This window comes from Zingiber officinale, chromosome 10B (assembly GCF_018446385.1).
Source record: "Zingiber officinale cultivar Zhangliang chromosome 10B, Zo_v1.1, whole genome shotgun sequence".
Lineage (NCBI taxonomy): Eukaryota > Viridiplantae > Streptophyta > Magnoliopsida > Zingiberales > Zingiberaceae > Zingiber > Zingiber officinale.
In genome coordinates, this window is record NC_056005.1 from 39,759,155 (window position 1) to 39,779,559 (window position 20,405).

A 20,405-nucleotide genomic window follows, 5' to 3' on the forward strand; every position below is an offset into this window, starting at 1 on the left:
GAGATACACTAGGATGAATGAATCCCCTATCTAATAACTCCTGGAGTTGAACCTTTAGTTCATCCAACTCTTTCGGTGCCATACTATAAGGAGCTTAACTCGTCCAATATCTGGCGGAGGTAGAGGTGGTAGCACTGCCAAAGGCTACTGAGTTTGAGATTGAGCCTGCCACTGAGTCGGTACTGGATACTGAGCCAGAGATGGGTTGCAGTAAGTACTGAACCGGTGGTTGGGGTTGCAACTGATACTGTACCAATGGCTGAGGCTGCAACTGATACTACCCATGTGTCAGATATTGAGGTCCCAAAATAGAACTCTAGGACTCTATAAGGACACCGAAATGCTCTTGACCGTGCATGCCATAAGCAGCTACTGCAGGAGGAGTTGTCCTCTGCTGACGATGCGAAGATTGGGCTTTCGACCCTCCTCGTTGAGTCCCGGACTGACTAAACTGACCTCCCGAAACAGAAACCCCAGAAGCTACATGCTGAGCCTTCAACGAACAGTCTCGACTCATGTGCCTAGATAGGTTGCAATAATAGCAAACTAATTGTCCCATGGTGCATGCCGAGGTAATGTGATCTCGGGATCCACATCTGGTGCAGTGAGGGTCACCGGTGGACTGTTTCCGGTTCTGCTGAGCAGATCGGGAACGTCCAGATGAAGATTGTCCTAACTTCTGGGGTCGTCCAGATGACCCAGAAGTACCCTGACCCGACTGAGTGCGACTGCTCTGCTGTTGTCCGATAGCTTGTGGCTGTTGGATCTGTTCGGAAGTCTGATCATTCTATTTTTTCTTATTATCTGCATTCACTCTCTGGTGAGCTATCTCAATCATAAGAGCTCTATCCAGTGCCTCTGTGTATGATGAAGTACCAAAACTGGCAATCTTCACTTGAAGATGCCCGTCCAGTCCCTGAATAAACTAAAGCATATGAGATCTATCCTCGGTAACTAACTCAGGACAGAATCTAGCTAGTCGATTAAATTCAGCATTATATTCCATAACTGAGCGGTTATTCTATCGAAGACTCAAAAAATCCTGCCGACGTGTCATCTGATACTCCCGGGGAAAATAATGACTCTCAAATGCCTCCCTAAATCTCGCTCATGTAATATGCTGCTCGTATATAATCGAGCGCTGCGTGTCCCACCAGATTTCTGCCTCATCTCATAAGTGAAAAGCAGTCAGCTTTGCCTTCTCCCACTCGGAGCAATCCATGTAAAAGAATGCCCGCTACATAGTCTCTATCCAAGACTGAGCCACGCTCGGATCGGTCTCCCCACGGAACAATGTGAATCAGATTTTCACTGACTCTACCAAGGTTGGAATCCGTGCTCGTGCCACAACCATATCAGTGGGGATCGTTGCGGAACTGGGCAGAACCACTGGAGCTGATCCTATGGGTGGTACTGCTGGATAGGTCAGAAGAGGTATCCCTGATTCTGCTGCATAAACCAGGGTAGGTACTGCTGGTGGAACTACAGAATAGACATAAGTAGGGGTGATTGAAGATACGGTAGGCGGTACCGGATAAGAAACAACTGGTATTGCTGGTACGGGTGCCAAGTATGTAGTAACTGGCATAGGTATCTGTGGTACCAAGTACGCAGTAGCAGACACGGCTAGAGGAGGTGCCGGGTATGCTGCAGATACTGCTGATGGGGAAGGCACCGGATATGCTGACGGTGGTACCATTGGTGGTATTGTCGAGGTAGGTACCTCTGAAGTCAAAACCGTCGAGGTCTGATAACCTGACGTGCTCACAATACCCTGAGAAGTCTATCCCTGACAGACAGGCCTGCCCCCAGCAGATCTCTCTAGAGACTCTGTCTCTGGAGAATCTATCACCCTCTTATGTGGTCAGCCACGTTTCGGTACTGGAATACGTGTATGTGCCATATCTGTAAACAAAATGTTACCCAGATATCACTACAGATATAAGAACAATAAAATTACTTAATTTACCTATTTGCCGTCAGGAGATGTCCTATCGCTGCTTAGTCCCCCAAATAGAACCTCATCAAAATATACCTCGAAATTTTGAAATGAGATAATCGACAGAAATCCGTACAATCCGAAAATACCCAGATAAACTCGCAAACTCGAGAACACAAAAATCTGAAATCAGAGCCTGGCTCTGATACCAAAAATATTGTCATGCCCCAGGTAGTCCTTACCGATAAAATTTTGGCAGTATCTCCCCTGCACGGGTGACAATACGAATCCTGAGATACATATATCCATACCTTGACCCACACGACCAGAACAATATAATACACAAATAAACCAATCCATGCAATTTATAATCAATCCATGTAGTTTATAATGTAGCCTCCGGCTGACAACAAATATAACTAAAAGAAAAGGGCGATATAAAAATCATTACAGATATATGTAAGTTCTACTCCACTACAATAAAGGAAATGAAATCCACGAAGTAATGAAATATCCACAGCAAAAAACAAGAGTAGCAAACCCGAATGTTCAACACAAAGTCCAAAGTACAAGAACCCATATCACAAGTATATATCGACATAGAAATGAATACCAAAGTCTACAACCGAAAATCGTCGCAACAAAGGGGGCTAGCGACTGGAATCTCCCGACGGCCTCAATCTGAAAGGTAATAATGTAACGGTGTGAGTCCAAAGAATTTAGTAGGTAACCAATAGATATGTACAGTAACATATAACTACCAGCAATAACCTATAGTAAAGTCTCCTAACAGTATAACAGGTACGCATAACTGAATAAACTATAGTAACTAACAAAAAACATGTAATACAATCTACAGCAAGAATAATAAGAAATGCATAACTGAAATAAACTGTACTCACCTATGAGGTTTGACCATATGACTGTGAACATACACAGATAAAAATAGTCAGAGCAAATAAGCATGTATCCTATATGTATGTCAATCATATGTAGTCACCAAAATGCATCATCCAATATGCAACAATCAAAATAAATGCAATCTGTGCATATGATGCAATATGACATGGTCACCCCTGACGCCAGTCAACCATCTCACACGCGATGGTGAGACCGAGTGGGTAGGGCTATGACAACCGTGCACTCTGTCATCACTACTCCTGAAGAGTGACCGAGTAGACGAGATGTTGTTGGAGTACACCTATCCTCCTACCTCAAACATAGTGAGGGAGCGCAATGCTCTCATCTCCCGGTACGCGATGATGGGGAGGGATCCCTGCTGGCTACCACACTGCAGTCACACTACCCATGAGCTGACCAGCGGAGCCTAACAAAGCAACTGTCATACACACCCTGGGTGCTATGCCACTACCCATGTAATGGTCACGTTATGTACAGGCCCATGTAGCAGGCCGACGAGCTCAATAATAATGGAGTCATCAATCGCCCAGCATGCAATCATGCGGGATGGTGCATGATGCTACAGTATGTCATACCTGAACATAGCCTCCTCCATATATATGCGCCAAAAAGATGAACACATATATAAAATCATGATATAAACAACATAAATCTAAAAACACATAACAATTATGTCTAGCAACTAATCCAATATAAAGAAGCACTAAATAAATCTATCTCTATGAACATAGATATGCATGGCAGAAGATAAGAGCATACAAATTTAATGTATAGCAGATAACAATAGAAGCATGTATCAGGTATCAAATAAGCTAAAACTAGGGAAGTGATAAATCTATCAATTACCACTAGTTATATATATACTACACATATCATAAGACAATATCAAAAGATAAGTCAAAGGGTACCCACCTCAAATAGAAGGTACTATCAAGCAATCCAAAGTCGAGACACCCGTCTCGAATCAGAGTCCTACGTCAAACAATATATATATTTTATTTAGCTAAATCCAAATGAATAGCTAAATAAAATCTCTAAAATTAAATTAGGGAAAAACCTTAATCAACACAACCTCAATCTACCTAATTAAATCTAATGGTTAATTAGAGTTAGTTATCTAATCCCTAATCACCAATTAGATTAAAAATCTAAACTTAATTCAATCTAGTCATTAACCCTAACTAATCATAATCCAAATCATACCTAATTCAACACATACTCATCCATCTAAAATAATCAAATCACACTATGATCTACACATGTGCTATTCTAAATTCAACTAACCATCTAGTAATCCAATTATCCCTAATTCCTACACCTTACCTCAAAGCACAGCTACTATGGCTGCTTGATGGGTTTGCTGCCGGAACCAGAAAACCCCACAGCAACGTAACCTCTCTGCTGGATTCACCTCACAATCACAAAACCTCACCCCACTAGAATCAATCGGATCACAATAACACTAGCAGGAATTAATTGATGTGATCAAGATTGGAATACGAGAAATCAACAAGATATGGAGAACTCTAATCCAGGAATATCTAATTCCAACCAGAACTCACCTCCAACCGGGACCTCAGTCAGCAGCAAGGAAGAGGAGGTCCACAGATCCGATGCTTTCCTCCTAGTCCAAAATCGGAAGCCGATCACTATTCCAGCAAGAAGGATCAACATAGAAACAGAGCCCTAACCTCCAAGATCGGCAACAACCAGAGAGAGAAAAGAAGGAATCAATCGCTTACCTTCGAAGCCCCTAACTGCCTCTCCACACCGGTGATTGGTGGATCTGGTTCGATCCAATGGCGTCAGATCAGGGAAGAAAGGATCGGCAGAACTGGGAGGAAAGCTCGGGGAAGACTTGAGAATAGTAGATCAGGATGATCCGAGCCTCTTGGTTAGATCTCCAGCAAACTCCAGCAACGAGCTCCTCCGGCGATGTCGACAATCGCCACAGTTCCGTCCAAGAGAGAGAATGAGAGAAGAGTCGGGAAGAAGGGTCGGGGAAGAGGAAATTAGGTCGGGATTGATCAACGTTAGAGAGAAAGAATAAGAAAAGGAAATGAATTTATATATAAAACATTTCCTCTCTTAAACCGGTATCCCAAATAGGCTTTATCCGGATCCGTAAATTCGTCCTCTCAAAACCCGTCGTACGAGCTTCAAAAAGTTCCTAGAAAACTTCTAAAAATTTCGAAAAAAATTCTATAAGGCTATTTCCCAAATAACTTTATTAATTAAATTTTTCGATATCTTACAACACTACATTCCTCCGTAAGTACTATGGTCTCTATTCCTCTTCTTCTCTTACTTGACATGATGTCTTTCAAGAATTTGGCAAACTTGGGCATTTGTAAGATTGCATCAATGAGAGGAACTTCAACACATATCTCTTTGACTTTCTCCAAGAATTTGCCAAACTCTTCATCATTCTTAAGCATAACAAGTTTTTGAGGAAAAGGGACTACTTGACTTTGTGAGCAAAGTGGAAGAGTCTTTTCAACCTTAGCGGTACTCTCCTCTTCTTCTCAAACCTGAATAGGTTCTTATGTTGAAGGAGAGAACTCTTCTTCAGATTTCATCCCTTTTTGAGCAGTCACTTAGGGATCTCCCAAGGTTCGTCCACTCCTAAGTTCAATTCGATTGCAGTGCTCCATAGGATTAACATCAGGTTTTCCAGGAAGTTGACCTGGTGCTTTGGAAGATGAAGAAGCTAACTGGGCAATTTGACTATCCTGAATCTTTTGATGTTTTTCAGAATTATCCATTCTCTGAGTAAGCTTCAAAATATCTTGCTTCATTTCATTCTGATTTGAGATAATTTCTTCAAATATCTTTTCAATTTTAGACATAGGATAACCTTGAAAAGATTGTTGTTATTGAAAATTCTGCTGCCCAGACTGAAAATTATGTCTTGCCCCCATAGATGGTCCTTGCTCTTGATTATTTCTATAAGAAAAATTAGGATGACTTTTCCACCCAGGATTGTATGTATTTGAGTACGGGTTGTTCTGTCTCTGATTAAGACCCATGATTGCATCACATTGTTCCAATTGATTGATTTGCATAGAGATAGCTCCCAAAGGACATGAGTCACTAGAATGATCAGTACTCCCACATACTTCACAAGTAGATACAATGGCATTGACTGTATTGGAATTAGTTCCCATGCTTTCTAATCTCTTTGTAAGAGCATCCAATTTTGCAACCATTAAAGTAACTGCATCAACATCAAACTTTCCTGATGCTTTTGTTTGGTTTACACAAGAATAGCCACCACTTCTTTCATTTGCCCATTGATGATGATTTTATGCTACACTTTCAATTATTTTCTCAGCTTCATCTAGGCTTTTATTCATGAGTGCCCCTCCAGCAGCTGAATCTAAGGACACCTTAGTATGATAATTAATGCCATTATAGAATGTGTACAACACTAACCACTTCTCTAAGCCATGATGTGGGCATTGTCTGAGCATATTATTATATCTATCCCAAGCTTCAAATAAAGATTCTGAGTCAGCTTATTTGAAACTTGCAATAAGATTCCTCATATGAGCCATTTTACTAGGTGGATAGAATTTGTCCAAAAATTATTGCTCGCACTGTTCCCATGTAGTGATGCTATTTGGAGCTAAAGAGTTTAACCATTGCTTAGCTCTATCCCTTAAAGAAAATCCAAATAATAATAATTGCATTGCTTCAGAAGGAACACCATTCATTTTCATTGTACCGCATATCTCATAGAAGACCTCCAAGTGTTGATTTGGGTCCTCATGCGATCCTCCACCAAACTGATTCTATTGCACCATGGATATAATAGCCGGTTTAATCTCAAAATTATTTGCTTCAACAGAAGGTCTTGAAATGCTAGATCGAAACCCTCTAGCATAAGGTGTTGCATAATCCTTTAATGGTCTATTTGCTATGCTAGACTGTTCTTGTTCTCCTTGATGTCTTTGTGAAGTTCTTCTTCTATGAAATGTTCTGTCTATTTCGGGGTCTAGAGGAAGAAGTTCTCCTGCAAAGTTAGATCTTTGCATACACAAGAACAAGATTGCAAGATATATTTGTTCAAAAGAAAAGAAGAAAAAAAGAGAAAGTTAGATCAAAAGAAAAATAGAGAAAAGCTAGACTAGAATGCTAGAAATCAAGAATGCAAAGTGTTACGATTCCGCAAGTGCATGGATTCGTCGTCAGTAATAAAATTATCGATCCCACAGGGACTGGTTATAAGCACTAGTAGTTGTTCACTTAGGTTTAGCTAAGTTACCAATGACTTCGAATAATCTAAAGAGAGAGGTTGGGAAAAAGAATCGAGAGTTGGAAAGTCGAAGTATTCACTTGATTACGAGGTATTCTAGGAGGTCGGTTTCGTTGTGGTGGTATTGATGTGTTGCAATTTATCCTATCCTCATTGTCCTTTACCATGCAGTTGCTGGAAACTAAAGCGGCTACACTTAAACACCAAGAGGAATAAGATTCCTAAGAAAGCTCGTTACAGTTTACCCCTGTCTCTAGGGCGCCTTAGCGAATCTAAGGGAAATGACTCTAATTTGTAGGTTAAGAATAGCGGTTAAGAGATGAGTGCGGTCCCTCTTTTCCTTGAGGAGAATTTGCCTCTCCTTTCAGGGAAGTGCCCTAAATATTCCTGAACGGATTACCCCTGTGACTAGGGCCCCTCGGGTGTACAATCTAGAAACAATTCCTATGCGGGGTTGACAAGTTCTACACAATCAAGCGATAAGCAGTTGAAACAAGACATGAAAGATCATCCAATGTGAATAGACAAACTGTGAGTTTTACATCAAACCAACCCTCAACTACTCCCTACTCCTATAACAGAGGATCTACTCCATAAGTATCAGAGAAAGGCTCGAAGACATAATGTAAATAAACATACAATCTTCAGATAGAGCAAGGAAGAGAGAGTATGCTTATTCCGATGACGACGAGTGGCCTCCGAATCTGATTCTCTACTTCTGGAGTTAATGTGGTGGTGGAAGATCATGGGACGAGGCTCCGAGACAATGTAGAATGGCTCCAAAATAAATTTTCCCCTGACGGCTTACCTCCCTTGGTAAAAGGGTTTAAAACCCTTTATATACACTAGGGTTGGCCGCGGCGACACGGCCGTGCCAAGATGTCACGACCTTGTTCTTCTCTCCCTCTAGCGGGGCTGCACGGTCGTGTAAGGATGCACACCGTGTGGTCTCTGGCTCCTGTTCCCTGAGGCACGGCCGTGCAAGGATGCACGACCGGGCATTCCTTCATCTCGGCCTGGGGGTGGCACAGCCGTGTAATGATGCACGGCCGTGTGCTGCTCTGACTCTGCCATGGCTGCACGGCTGTGCAAGGGTGCACGGCCGCGTATTGCTTCACCTCTACCATTGTCGCACGGTCATGCAAGGGTGCACGACCATGCACTGCTCCCTCCTGTGTGGTCACACGACCGTGTACATGGTCGTGTTCTTCGACTTGTTTCGGTGCGTAGATAATCGCTATTTTTGCTCCGAAAGTCGTCCCTGTCAACACGAAACTAAACAAAGAGCAGATATCCGAACAAAAGAATATATATAATAAATACAAGACAAAAGAGACAATCATGCAACGAATATATAAGCATAACGCCCGTGAATGTGCGCTAAAACATGCGTAAATGATCATAATATTTGTGCACATCACACCCCCAGACTTGAACCTTTGTTTGTCCTCAAGCAAAACATTGCAAACTATGTTCATAAACTCCTGCAGTGATTCATAATCCTTAGTGCATTCTTCTGACTCTATCAACTAGTTTCATTGATAAGAATGACTGTGGAGTACCCTAAGTATGGCCTAAGCATAAGTCCTTTGTGCTTAGTGTAGTAAGTAACTCAAACTCTTCAAGTTTCAATTTTCTGGCCTAGTTAAGTCGTCATACAATTGAGTTCCTAATGTTCCCGGTGATAGACACTTACCTGCCACACACTTGGTTCGTTTTCCTTGAATCACACAAGGTCTCAAAGGATACTACTCGGAATCAAGAGAAATATAACATTCATTTCCCCAGTAACCTAACTCGGTCTCAAAGGGGTGAATTGTTAGTTTCCACTCACGATAACTGTTTTTTATCCCTTATTCATTCATATATATATATATTTTGAAACACATATGCATGATACATATGTTGGGATTTAGATTTTTCAAAATGAGCTTCCATGATCCAAGGTTGTCCAGTAACCAAAATGTAATTAAGGAATCACCATGGGAACAAAAGTACTAAATAATTTGGATGAATCAAAACTATTTTAGAAATATTTCTACTCCAAGATTAAGCACTTAAGTGTAGTGAAAAATAAGGTCCTTAAGGTTAGTCCAAAAACTTGTACCGGACTCCGTACAATACTTAGCTTATTTCATGCTACTAAAGATAGAGAAAGGAGATACATCAAACATACTAACACTATCAGATAACCCATGAACTAAGAAAATACTAGCAATTTTGCTATCGGACAAGTCGGGAAAAAGTAATAGGTTTGGTGTTCTCAAATATGTCTAAAAAAAATACAAATAAAATGTGAATGAACATAATATGACTAAGTAAAATAGAGCAAGCTAAATAAGCTATGCAAGAAGAAAAAGAAAAACTGAAACTAAAAATGAAAACTCAACTCTCAAGTTGTGCAACAACACCCCCCCAGACTTAAATCTTTCATCGTCCAGATGAAATCAATATGGTGGAGGGGGTGGAGGATAAGGAGGTCCCTGGTGTGGGCCTGGGGGAAATCTAGGGAAACCAGGGAGATGACCTATGTGCTGATGATATTGATACAAAGCGTCTACTTATTGTCGAGTGATATCCATATCATCCATAAAGTTCCTAATTCTTTCTTGGTCAACCTCATAATCCTGAACGAACCCCATCACCTGACTGTGAAAGTCTCTAGTGAACTGAAAATGGTCTCACACCTCCCTAAACTGGTCGTCAAATAGCTTGAAGTGACCCTCTAACAATTGTCATTGGGTATTATGCTTCTCATGAAGGGATTCTAAAGAGGTGCGGAAGTCAGAAAAATCGAAACTAGAGGGTCCCGAACCGTAAGAAAAAGAGTGCCTAGGGAGATCCAGATGTCCGGAAGGTTGCGGGACACCTGATGGAGAAGGTTCCTGGTGGTACTCGGTCTCTGCAGAAGGGAGACAAATCTCAAGGGTTTGCTCACTGACCACCCAATTCGCGGGGTTGCGAACTGAAGTGCGCCCGAGACAAGGAAGGGGTAATGGAAAACTAACATTTCTAGGAAAGGCAAACCCATTCTCATCCCAACAAATCATTTTCATCGCAAGACAAGAATCGATGTCGATCTTGTCATTACCATGAATAACCTCTAATCCATCAAGCTCACAATCTAAATTGAATGCTATTAGAGTGATCAAACCGCCAAACACTATCGTTCCTGAAGATGCCTTTGCTGCCCTTACCAGAGTTTGCAAGAAATGGAAACCGGAATTAAAATCAACTTTCTTCAACATTGCCCAAAGAGAAAAGAGTTCTATTTTCCTAACCACCCCATCACTATCTCCTCGACCGAAGATCGTTTTGCTCATCACTCGGTGCATGTATCTAAAGGTCGGGTTTTGTATGCGGGATGCCTTGGCTCTAAAAGGTTCATAAGGGCCATTTGATCTGGTTATCGACCTCCAAAATTCATTCTATCTAATCCCACCATCAAATCCTTGGGGACTACCACTAGGTAAACCAAAACAATCATTGAAATCATTAAAAGTCCACCGAACTTCTTTGTTCATCATCCTAAAAGTTATTATCCCTATGTAGTCCTCCTCAGATGAATATTTAACATCAATCGAACTTAAGAACTCAAGGACTAGACGAGGGTAAGTCAGTGCATGATAGTACATAATGTCGTTCCAATCTAAGGAGCTAATCATCCAATCAATATCATCCTTAATTCCTAGCACCTCCATAGTGACAGGATCCATATACTTAGTGTAAACAATTTTTCTAGCGACAAGGTTATCATATCTAGCTTTTTGATCATGATTTCTAAAAAAGTTATTAAACACATTTTCGTTACCTTTGTCGCGTGCCACCCTCTTTCCTTTGCCTTTTGATGATGAAGCCTTCCCCTTGCCTTTGTCACCTCTCGGTGCATCTCCCTCTCCAGATCCACCATTTCCTCAATGAAGTCTCTTCAAGATTTGTGACATGGTTAGCTTATAATTTCATGGGGTGAGTCCTTGAGGACAGGAGCGAAGGGAGAGGAGGAATAGGGGGTTAGCTTCTCTTTACAAAGTTGTGGCTTGGGAATGAGTTAGATCTAGATATAGATCTAAGGAAAGGTGAACTCTAGAGGGAGAAATTAGGGTTAGATGAGTTGTAATGGGGATGGGAAGTGTTTTGGGAGAGAAGAAAGTAGAAGCTAGGGTTTCTTGAAGAGAGCAGGCGGCGCCACACGGCCGTGTCTTATAAACACGGCCTGGGTGGGTCACGTGCTGCACGGCCGTACCGAATGGCATGACCTCTCCTTTTCTCCCCTCGACCAGGCTTGCACGGCCATGTCGAATGGCACGACCTAGGACTTCTTCCTCTCGGCCAGGCTTGCACGGCCACTCCCCTTCTCTTCTCTGCACTAGCCACACGGCCGTGCAGGGTTGCACAACCCATGGCTTGTAGCTCGATATGACTCGTCCTTCTTGGTTTCGGTTCCTCCGACACCCCCACGCCCATGAACTACTCATGGCCAACTCGTGGAGGACAATGCACATCCTGAAAATGGACAATCAAAAGCAAAGCACTAGATGAAACTTATCAAAGAAACAAAACACATAACAGAACGACAAACAAAAATAAAAAACCCTTGCGTTGCCTCCCAAGAAGCGCTTGTTTTAGGTCTTTAGCTCGACCCTTGTTTCAGTTAGTGTGGGCTGAGCCCATGGGAGAACGGTTCTCCTTCTGGACTTGATGCTTCAGCCTGCCCCTTCAGTTTTGCTCGTGCAGGACAGATGTATTTCTTGCTGCTTGCTGGAGGGGAACTCTCATGGAAACTGCACTCTCCTTCCCTGTGTGTGCTGATTTTGTGAGAATTTCCCTGAGAGGAGGGGTTGCAGATGGAAGAATTGGACAGGTCAAATTCAATCTTTTCCTTGCCGGTCTCCAGGGATAGCTTATGGCTTTTCACATCGATGATGGCTCCAGCCGTGGCAAGGAATGACCTTCCAAGGATGATCGGTATCTTGGGATCTTCCTCCATGTCCAAGACAATGAAATCTGTAGGAACTATACATCTACCCACTTCAACTGACACATCTTCCACTATTCCCATTGGGTATCTGCATGAATGGTCAGCTAGTTGCAGTGCCATCGTGGTTAATTTAATGTTCTGGAACCCCAAAGTCTTGTATAAGGAGTACGGGAGTAGGCTGACACTGGCTCCCAAGTCACAGAAAGCTCTTGGTATGAGTTCAGAACCAATTTTACACGGTATGGAGAAACTTCCTGGATCTTGAAGTTTAGGGGGAGGATTCGCCATAAGGAGGGCGCTGCTGTTAGTGCTACAGTCTCGAAGTCGCTCTTCTGTCTTCTGTTAGATAAAATCCCCTTTAAAAATTTAGCGAACTTCAGCATTTAGTGCAGCACATCTATCAGTGGTACTTCTATGCAGATTTCTTTGATCTTCTTTAGGAAACGGTTGAACTCTTCGTCTCTATGGGATGCTATAAGCTTCTGAGGAAAAGGGATCTTCAGATTCTATGGGGAAGCTTGAAGAGTTTCTTCAACCTTTTTAGTAGCTTCCTCTCCATCCCTATTTGGAGTATGATTGGGCATTAGAGGAGAGGTCTCCTTCTCCGGTTCGAGCTCCTTCTGAATAATGATTTAGGGACCACCACGGTACGTCCGCTCCTCAACTCAATGCGATTGCAATGTTCTACCAGATTTAAATCTGGTTTATCAGGAAATGTACCCTGTGTTCTTGAGATGGACTGAGTTATCTAGGCTATTTGGCTGTCTTGCATCTTTTGATGCTTCTCAAAGTTTTCTAGCCTCTGGATCAGTTGTTTGATCTCACTTTTCATCTCCTTTTGCTTTGAGAGGGCTCCCCGAAGCATCTTTTCAATCCTCGATAGTTGTGAAGGTGGTTGTTGCCCAGGCTGATAATTCTGATGTGCTGGTCCTTGATCCTGATTATTCCTGTACGAGAAATTGGGATGATTTCTCCGTCCAGGGTTGTAGGTATTGGAGTACGGATTATTTTACCTCTGATTGTAGCTAGTTATTGCATCACACTACTCAAGTTGGTTTATCTGTGCTTGTATTGACCCAAGGGGGCAAGTGTCTTGAGCGTGGTCCATGCTCCCACAGATGTTGCAAATACAAACTATGACATTAGTTGTGTTGCTCCCCATTGCTTCAAATTTCTTAGTCAGAGCGTCCAGCTTTGCAGACATGAGAATAAATGCATCCACCTCGAATTTCCCTGATACCTTCGGCTGATGTCCTCAGAACGCACCACCTGATCTTTCAGATGCCCACTGATGGTGGTTCTGTGCCACATTCTCTATTATTTCTTCTGCTTCATCAAGGCTCTTGTTCATTAACGCCCCTCCTACCGCAGAGTCCAATGATACCTTCGTATGATAATTTATTCAATTGTAGAAGGTGTGTAAAACTAGCCACTTCTCAAGCCCATGATGGGGACACTATCTCAGCATGCTCTTGAATCGGTCCCAGGCTTCAAATAGGGATTCTGAGTCTATCTTCTTGAAGCTGGCGATCAAGTTTCTCATGTGGGCAGACTTGCTTGGAGGGTAGAACTTGTCTAAGAATTTCTGCTCACATTGTCCCAAGACGATATGCTATCTGTCGGTAGAGAATTCAGCCACTGCTTGGCCCTGTCTTTCAGAGAAAATCCGAAAAGAAGCAGTCTCACCGATTCTGGAGGAACCTCATTCACCTTCATCGTGCCACAGATTTCATAAAATAGCTCTAGATGATGATTCGGGTCCTCGTGTGGTCCTCCTCCGAATTGATTTTTCTTGACCATGTGATTTACTGTGGGCTTGATCTCAAAGTTGTCAGCATCGATGGTTGGTCGGGTGATACTGGATCGGACTCCTCGTGCACATGGTGCCACATAATCTTTCAGCGGTTTATCAGCCATTCCTAAGGATTCTTTTGCTGCTTGGAAAGCTTTCTGTAAATTCCTTCTCCTCAGAAAGGTCCTGCCAATATCTGGATCAAATGGTAGAAACTATCCTGAAATGTTAGCTTTACGCATGCAAAAGCAAGATATAGAATATGACAATACGAAATAAAGAATGATAGGGGAAAGAATAAAAATGCAGTAAATAAAGAAAATAAAACCTAGTCTAATCCAATATGAATATGCTAATGTTATAGACGCAGTCCCCGGCAACGGCGCCAAAAACATGTTACGATTCCGCAAGTGCACGAATTTATCATCAGTAATAAAATTATCAATCCCACAGGGACTGGTTATAAGCACTAATAGTTGTTCACTTAGGTTTAGCTAAGTTACCAATGACTTCGAATAATCTAAAGAGAGAGGTTGGGAAAAATAATCGAGAGCTGGAAAGTCGAAGTATTCACTTGGTTACGAGGTATTCTAGGAGGTCGGTTTCGTTGTGGTGGTATTGATGTGTCATAATTTATCCTATCCTCGTTGTCCTTTACCATGCAGTTGCTGGAAACTAAAGCGGCTACACTTAAACACTAAGAGGAATAAGATTCCTAAGAAAGCATGTTACGGTTTACCCTTGTCACTAGGGCACCTCAACGAATCTAAGGGAAACGACTCTAATTGGTAGGTTAAGAATATTGGTTAAGAGATGAGTGCGGTCCCTCGTTTCCTTGAGGAGAATTGGCCTCTCCTTTTAGGGAAGTGCCCTAAATGTTCATGAACGGGTTACCCCTGTCACTAGGGCCCCTCGGGTGTACAATCTAGAAACAATTCCTATACGGGGTCGACAAGTTCTACACAATCAAGCGATAAGCAGTTGAAACAAGACATGAAAGATCATCCAACGTGAATAGACAAACTGCGAGTTTTACATCAAACCAACCCTCAACTACTCCCTACTCCTAGAACAGAGGATCTATTCCATAAGTATCAGAAAAACACTCGAAGACATAATGTAAATAAACATACAATCTTCAGATAGAGTGAGGAAGAGAGAGTATGCTTATTCCGATGACGACGAGTGGCCTTCGAATCCGATTCTCCTACTTCTGGAGTTGATGTGGTGGTGGAAGATCGTGGGACGGGGCTCCGAGACAATGCAGAATGGCTCCAAAATGAATTCTCCCCTGACGGCTCGCCTCCCTTGGTAAAAGGGTTAAAACCCCTTTATATACACTAGGGTTGGCCGCGGCGACACGGTTGTGCCAAGATGGCACGGCCTTGTTCTTCTCTCCCTCTAGCGGGGCTGCACGACCGTGCAAGGATGCACAGCCGTGTGGTCTCTGGCTCTTGTTGTAATACCCACTAAGCTTGTAAGATAAATATATGAATGTGGGATTTAACCTTAGAAAATAATAGGAAATGAGTTGAACCAAAAAAAGGAAATAAAAAGAAATAAAAATAGGGAGAGGTCAAGGATTTAACCTTGAACCTCTTATATTATATTTCATAGAATTAATGGGTAATAACCAGTTGGGATAGGAATAATATGTTGATAACAAAGGAGGGAAACTTATGATAAAGATGAGAGTAAAAGCTAGCCAAAAGGAAACAAGAAAAGAGCAAGAGAAAGGCAACTTGCCTTCCTCCCTTCCTCTCCCTCTTCCTCTTTGATTTTGCCGAAATGTTTAAAGAGGAATTAAGGGGATTCATTCCCCCTTATTTCACCATGAATGATGAGGATAAATAAATAAATAAAAATAAAAATAAAATATAAAAAAAAAGGCTAAGGGAGAAGGAAAGCAAAAACTAAGTTTGCTACCTCTTCCCCCTTAACATAAAAGAGAATATGTAAAGGGAAAATTTTATTTTCTCTCATTTTTCTCATTCTCTCCTCTCCCTCACCGAAACCTCAGTTCCCCTCTCCTCCATTTTCGGCCCCAAGCCAAGGGTTTCTCCTAAGAAAACCTAAGATACAAGGAGGACTTAGCAAGGGAATCAAGGGAAAGGAACAAGAAGAAGAGGCTACTTCTTCTTCACCATACCTTAGATCCACAAGCGAAAAGGATGTAAGCTTTCTCCTCACCTATGGTACAAGGCTTTTATGTGCTTTTCGGATTTTAAGAAGATTTTAAAACCTAGAAACAAGTTTGAGAAAATTCGGCCAAGAAGAGCTTTCAAAATCTAATGGTGTTTAAACTAGTCTTCACTACATGATGGATTTTTCTATACTATGTAAAGGGGTTCTTCTTCATACTTTTATACCTATATGATGCTTGATCAGAGGAGTACTGAACCCTAGAATTTCGGCCAAAAATATTCTTAAGAGGCTAGGGAAAATCTATTGTTTTACCCAACTAGTACAAGGTTCTCCCTATGAAATATTAAGGATCATGTATTAGTTTTCCTTCCTTAGAAGATATTTGAAACTAAGAGAAAACCACTCATATGATTCAGTCAAGAAAGGGTTTAGGGTTAGGAAGACCTTGAAATTTAAATAACCATGCTCATGTGATAGAATACAAAGATCTTAAAGGACTTGTATGCTTGAATATTGCTAGAATTTCATGAACTCCTTCTTAGGGTTTTTCGGCCATGATGAGATGGATGGCTTAGAAAAGCTTAAACAAAATTTTAATATGCTCAAGACCTCTGTGCTATTTAGATATGAAAGTTGGTTAATGCCCTCATGCTTAATTAGGGTGTAGAAAAATTAGTTGCATGACATATAACATGTACGACCACAAGGGGTCCTAGCTTATTCATGAACCAATTTGTATACATGTTTCTTAGTAACTTTTGCCATGAAACTTACTTAGGTTTTTCATGCTTTAGGACACTTAAAAACCTAGCTAAGGAATGGTAGGTTTCGGCCACGAGAAAAAAAAAATAAGAAAAAAAGAGGAAAAGAAACCTAGAAAGCCTAAGACACAATTCATATGTATACTCATTATGCTTGTCCTTATACATGCTATGAAACTTGTATAAATTCTCATGCTTTTAGCCTATTTGAAGCAAGTTCATATTCTGTGAGTTTTGGCCAAATAGGGTTTAAAAAACCTAGAGGCCTTAGAAATTAAACCAAATGTGTTAAAAGTACTTATTATGAAAATAGGATAATGTGTTGATTGTTTCACATGCTTGTATAATTTTTCCATGACCTAAATGAACCCTTGAATGCTTCGGTCATGAAGGAATAGATGCCCTAGAAACCCTATGACTTAAATTAAATATGCTCATGTCACTCTACATGAAATATGATAAGTAGAAAGCCAAGGTTCAATTGCTATATGTTGTTTTATGACCTAAAATGATGCTAGGGTATGTTTCGGCCATAACTATTGTATGATGCCTTGTATGAATTTATACATAATGTTAGTCCATGTTCACATGCTTGTATGCTTGTTTGAAGCCCTAATGAGAACTTGTTAAATTTCGGCCATGACATATGTTAAGGGCTTGAAGAACTTAGGAACTAATTCAAATGTGTCAAATGTGTTTACCTTGTTCCTTGGTAAAAATGTTATAAATATGATTTAAAGTTGTCCATGCTTTTATGTCATATGGAACCTTGTTTTACACCTTAAGGTTTTGGCCATATGAAATTAGGGACTTGAGGAACTTAGAAACTAAGTTAATCATGTTTATAATGCTTCCTATGAAAATGTTATGATGATAATTTAGGTGCCACATGCTTGGATGTTGTGTTTAACCTAAATTGAGCCCTAAAGGGTTTCGGCCACAAGGGTTTAGGAAGCTTAAAACCAAGATAAATATGATATCATGTTTCCTATGATAGGATAATCACAAGATACACCCTTATGCTTAATATGTATGCTTGTGATTTATGACTTATGATATGATATGCATGCTTTTATGATATGATGTGCTTTGTGCTAAAAATATGCATGCTTATGTTATGATATGTGGTTAAATTATGCATGCTTTAATGCTATGTTGAGTGCTTAAAATATGCATGCTTTTATGATAAGCTATGTGGATAAAATATGCATGCTTTTATGATAAGCTATGTGGATAAAATATGCATGCTTGATGATATGCTTTATGCTTAAAATATGCATGTTTTTATGATCTATGCCTAAGTGATGCATATTGTTATGACATGATGTATGCCTAAGTGATGCATACCTTTATGATATGATGTATGCCTAAGTGATGCCTTTATGACATGATGTATGCCTAAGTGATGCATACCTTTATGATATGATGTATGCCTAAGTGATGCATACCTTTATGACATGATGTATGCCTAAGTGATGCATACTTTTATGATGTGTGCCTAAGTGATGCATGCTTTTATGATACATGATATGTATGACATGTACTTTACTTTATGTGTGAGTGGCTTGTACCAAGGGTGGGCTCCATAAGCGCCCCGGGGACTAAGGACCTCGTTAGGGATGGGCTCCTAAGTGCCCCTAGGACTAAGGGCCTAGTATGTTTGCCTCGTAGGGTTCAAGACTTGCTACCTTGGACCTACAAGGTTGCGCGCAATATGTAAGTGGTACATAGCCGGGATCCCCCTTATGTTGAGATTATTTTCAAGTATATATGTAAAAGAAAATGGTTTTAAAGATCATGAGACATACACATGTTTTTCGGATACATGTTTTCCAAAATCATATTGCATACACCTTATGATTATGCTATGTTTCATGTTATGCTCTTGATTATGATATGCCATGATAAGGTATGATTATGTTATGTTCATGCTATACCTTATAGACATGTTCGGCCTTGGAATTGTTGATGCTTGATATATAGATTTCGGCCATAGATATAATGATGCCTTGATGTACATGTTTTGGCCATGGAATGATGCTTTGATATACATGTTTCGGCCATGCCTTGATATACCATAATACTTGTTTGTTATGCCATGACTAGCTATGTTTTATGCAATGCACTATGTATATGTTTCGGCCATGGTGATGCTTGATATGCTATGACTAGTTGTGATTATATTATGATGCATGATATGCTTGAATAGAATGCTATGTTATGCCATGATTAGTTGAGATTATGACTTGTTGATGCATTCTTGATTATGTGCTGATTGTTGGTTTTAGTGAGTAGGAAAGGAACTTACTAAGCCATGAGTGCTCATAGCTTACTTTCCTTGTACCACAGATAAAGGAAAAAGCTGGATGAGTTAGAGGAGCAGCAGGAGGGGCAATGAAGATGTGTGTGGCAGTGGCTAGGCAACCAAATAAATAAGAACCTGCTTAAAGTTTCTTTAAAGAACTATGCATTGGTATTTTATGACTTGTGATACCTAAACATGTGTGGCTTGACATTATGATTCCACTAGATTTGATGTTATGATTTTGATGCCATGTGATAGTATAGTTCAAAAGAAATTTAAAAGAAAAGTTTTATTAAAACTATGAAAATTATTTTAAGTCTTCCGCTGTTTTAAAAAGAAAAATTTATACGTAGAGTATCGTAGCCCCGTCCCTTAGGGTAGCAGGGAGGGCGGGCGTTACACCTGTTCCCTGAGGCACGGCCGTGCAAGGATGCACGACCGAGCATTCCTTCATCTCGGCCTGGGGGTGGCACGGCCGTGCAATGATGCACGACCGTGTGCTGCTCTACCTCTGCCATGGCTGCACGATCGTGCAAGGGTGCACGACCGTGTACTGCTTCACCTCTGCCATGGTCGCACGGCCGTGCAAGGGTGCATGACCGTGCACTGCTCCCTCCTGTGTGGTCACACGACCATGTGCATGGCTGTGTTCTTCGGCTTGTTTCGATGCGTAGATAATCACCATTTTTGCTTCGAAAGTCATCCCTGTCAACACAAAATAAAAAAAAGAGCAGATATCCGAACAAAAAAAAATATATATAATGAATACAAGACAAAAGAGGCAATCATGCAACGAATATATAAGCATAACGTCCATGAATGTGCGCTAAAACATGGTAAATGATCATAATATTTGCGCACATCACAAAGTTAGAATTAGAATTAGAATTGCAACAAAATGAATTATCAAGAAGTAGAAAGATATGCAAGTGATGAAAATAGAATTCTAAAGATTAGTTACAACTATGCTAACGAAAATAAAAGTTATGTTTAGTCTAACTCAATTGATAATCTCTAATGTTATAGCGCAGTCCCTGGCAACGACGCCAAAAACTTGTTAACGATCCGCAAGTGTACAGATACGTCGTCAGCAATAAAGAAAGATATCGTATCCACAGGGACTGGATATAACCACTAAAGATATCTCAACACGAATTAGTGAAACAACAAATCAATTGATTTATCACAACTAAGTGCAGCTATATAAAGTAAAACATAGAAGTAAAAGCATAAAAACAGGGATAAGGGCTATGATAAAAGGATGTTCTAGGAGTTTTGGTTTCTTTGTAATATTATTCAATGGAAA

General features: G+C 40.8%; 1 protein-coding gene and 1 non-coding gene across 2 annotated transcripts; one reads left to right on the forward strand and one right to left on the reverse strand.

Moving 5' to 3' along the window:
• Positions 1-11,769: 11,769 nt before the first annotated feature.
• On the reverse strand, positions 11,770-12,216 carry LOC122029098. Its single transcript, XM_042588052.1, has one exon. It carries the CDS (start codon positions 12,214-12,216, stop codon positions 11,770-11,772), a length of 447 nt encoding a protein of 148 aa, XP_042443986.1.
• A 1,319-nt stretch (positions 12,217-13,535) lies between these two features.
• LOC122030719 lies at positions 13,536-13,642 on the forward strand. Its single transcript, XR_006125570.1, has one exon. It is a non-coding gene; the product is annotated as a small nucleolar RNA R71 (small nucleolar RNA).
• Positions 13,643-20,405: the final 6,763 nt, after the last annotated feature.

Coding starts and splice junctions, on each gene's coding strand:
- LOC122029098 (XM_042588052.1), bottom strand. CDS start 12,216: ATGGCACTGCAACTAGCTGACCATTCATGCAGATACCCAATGGGAATA.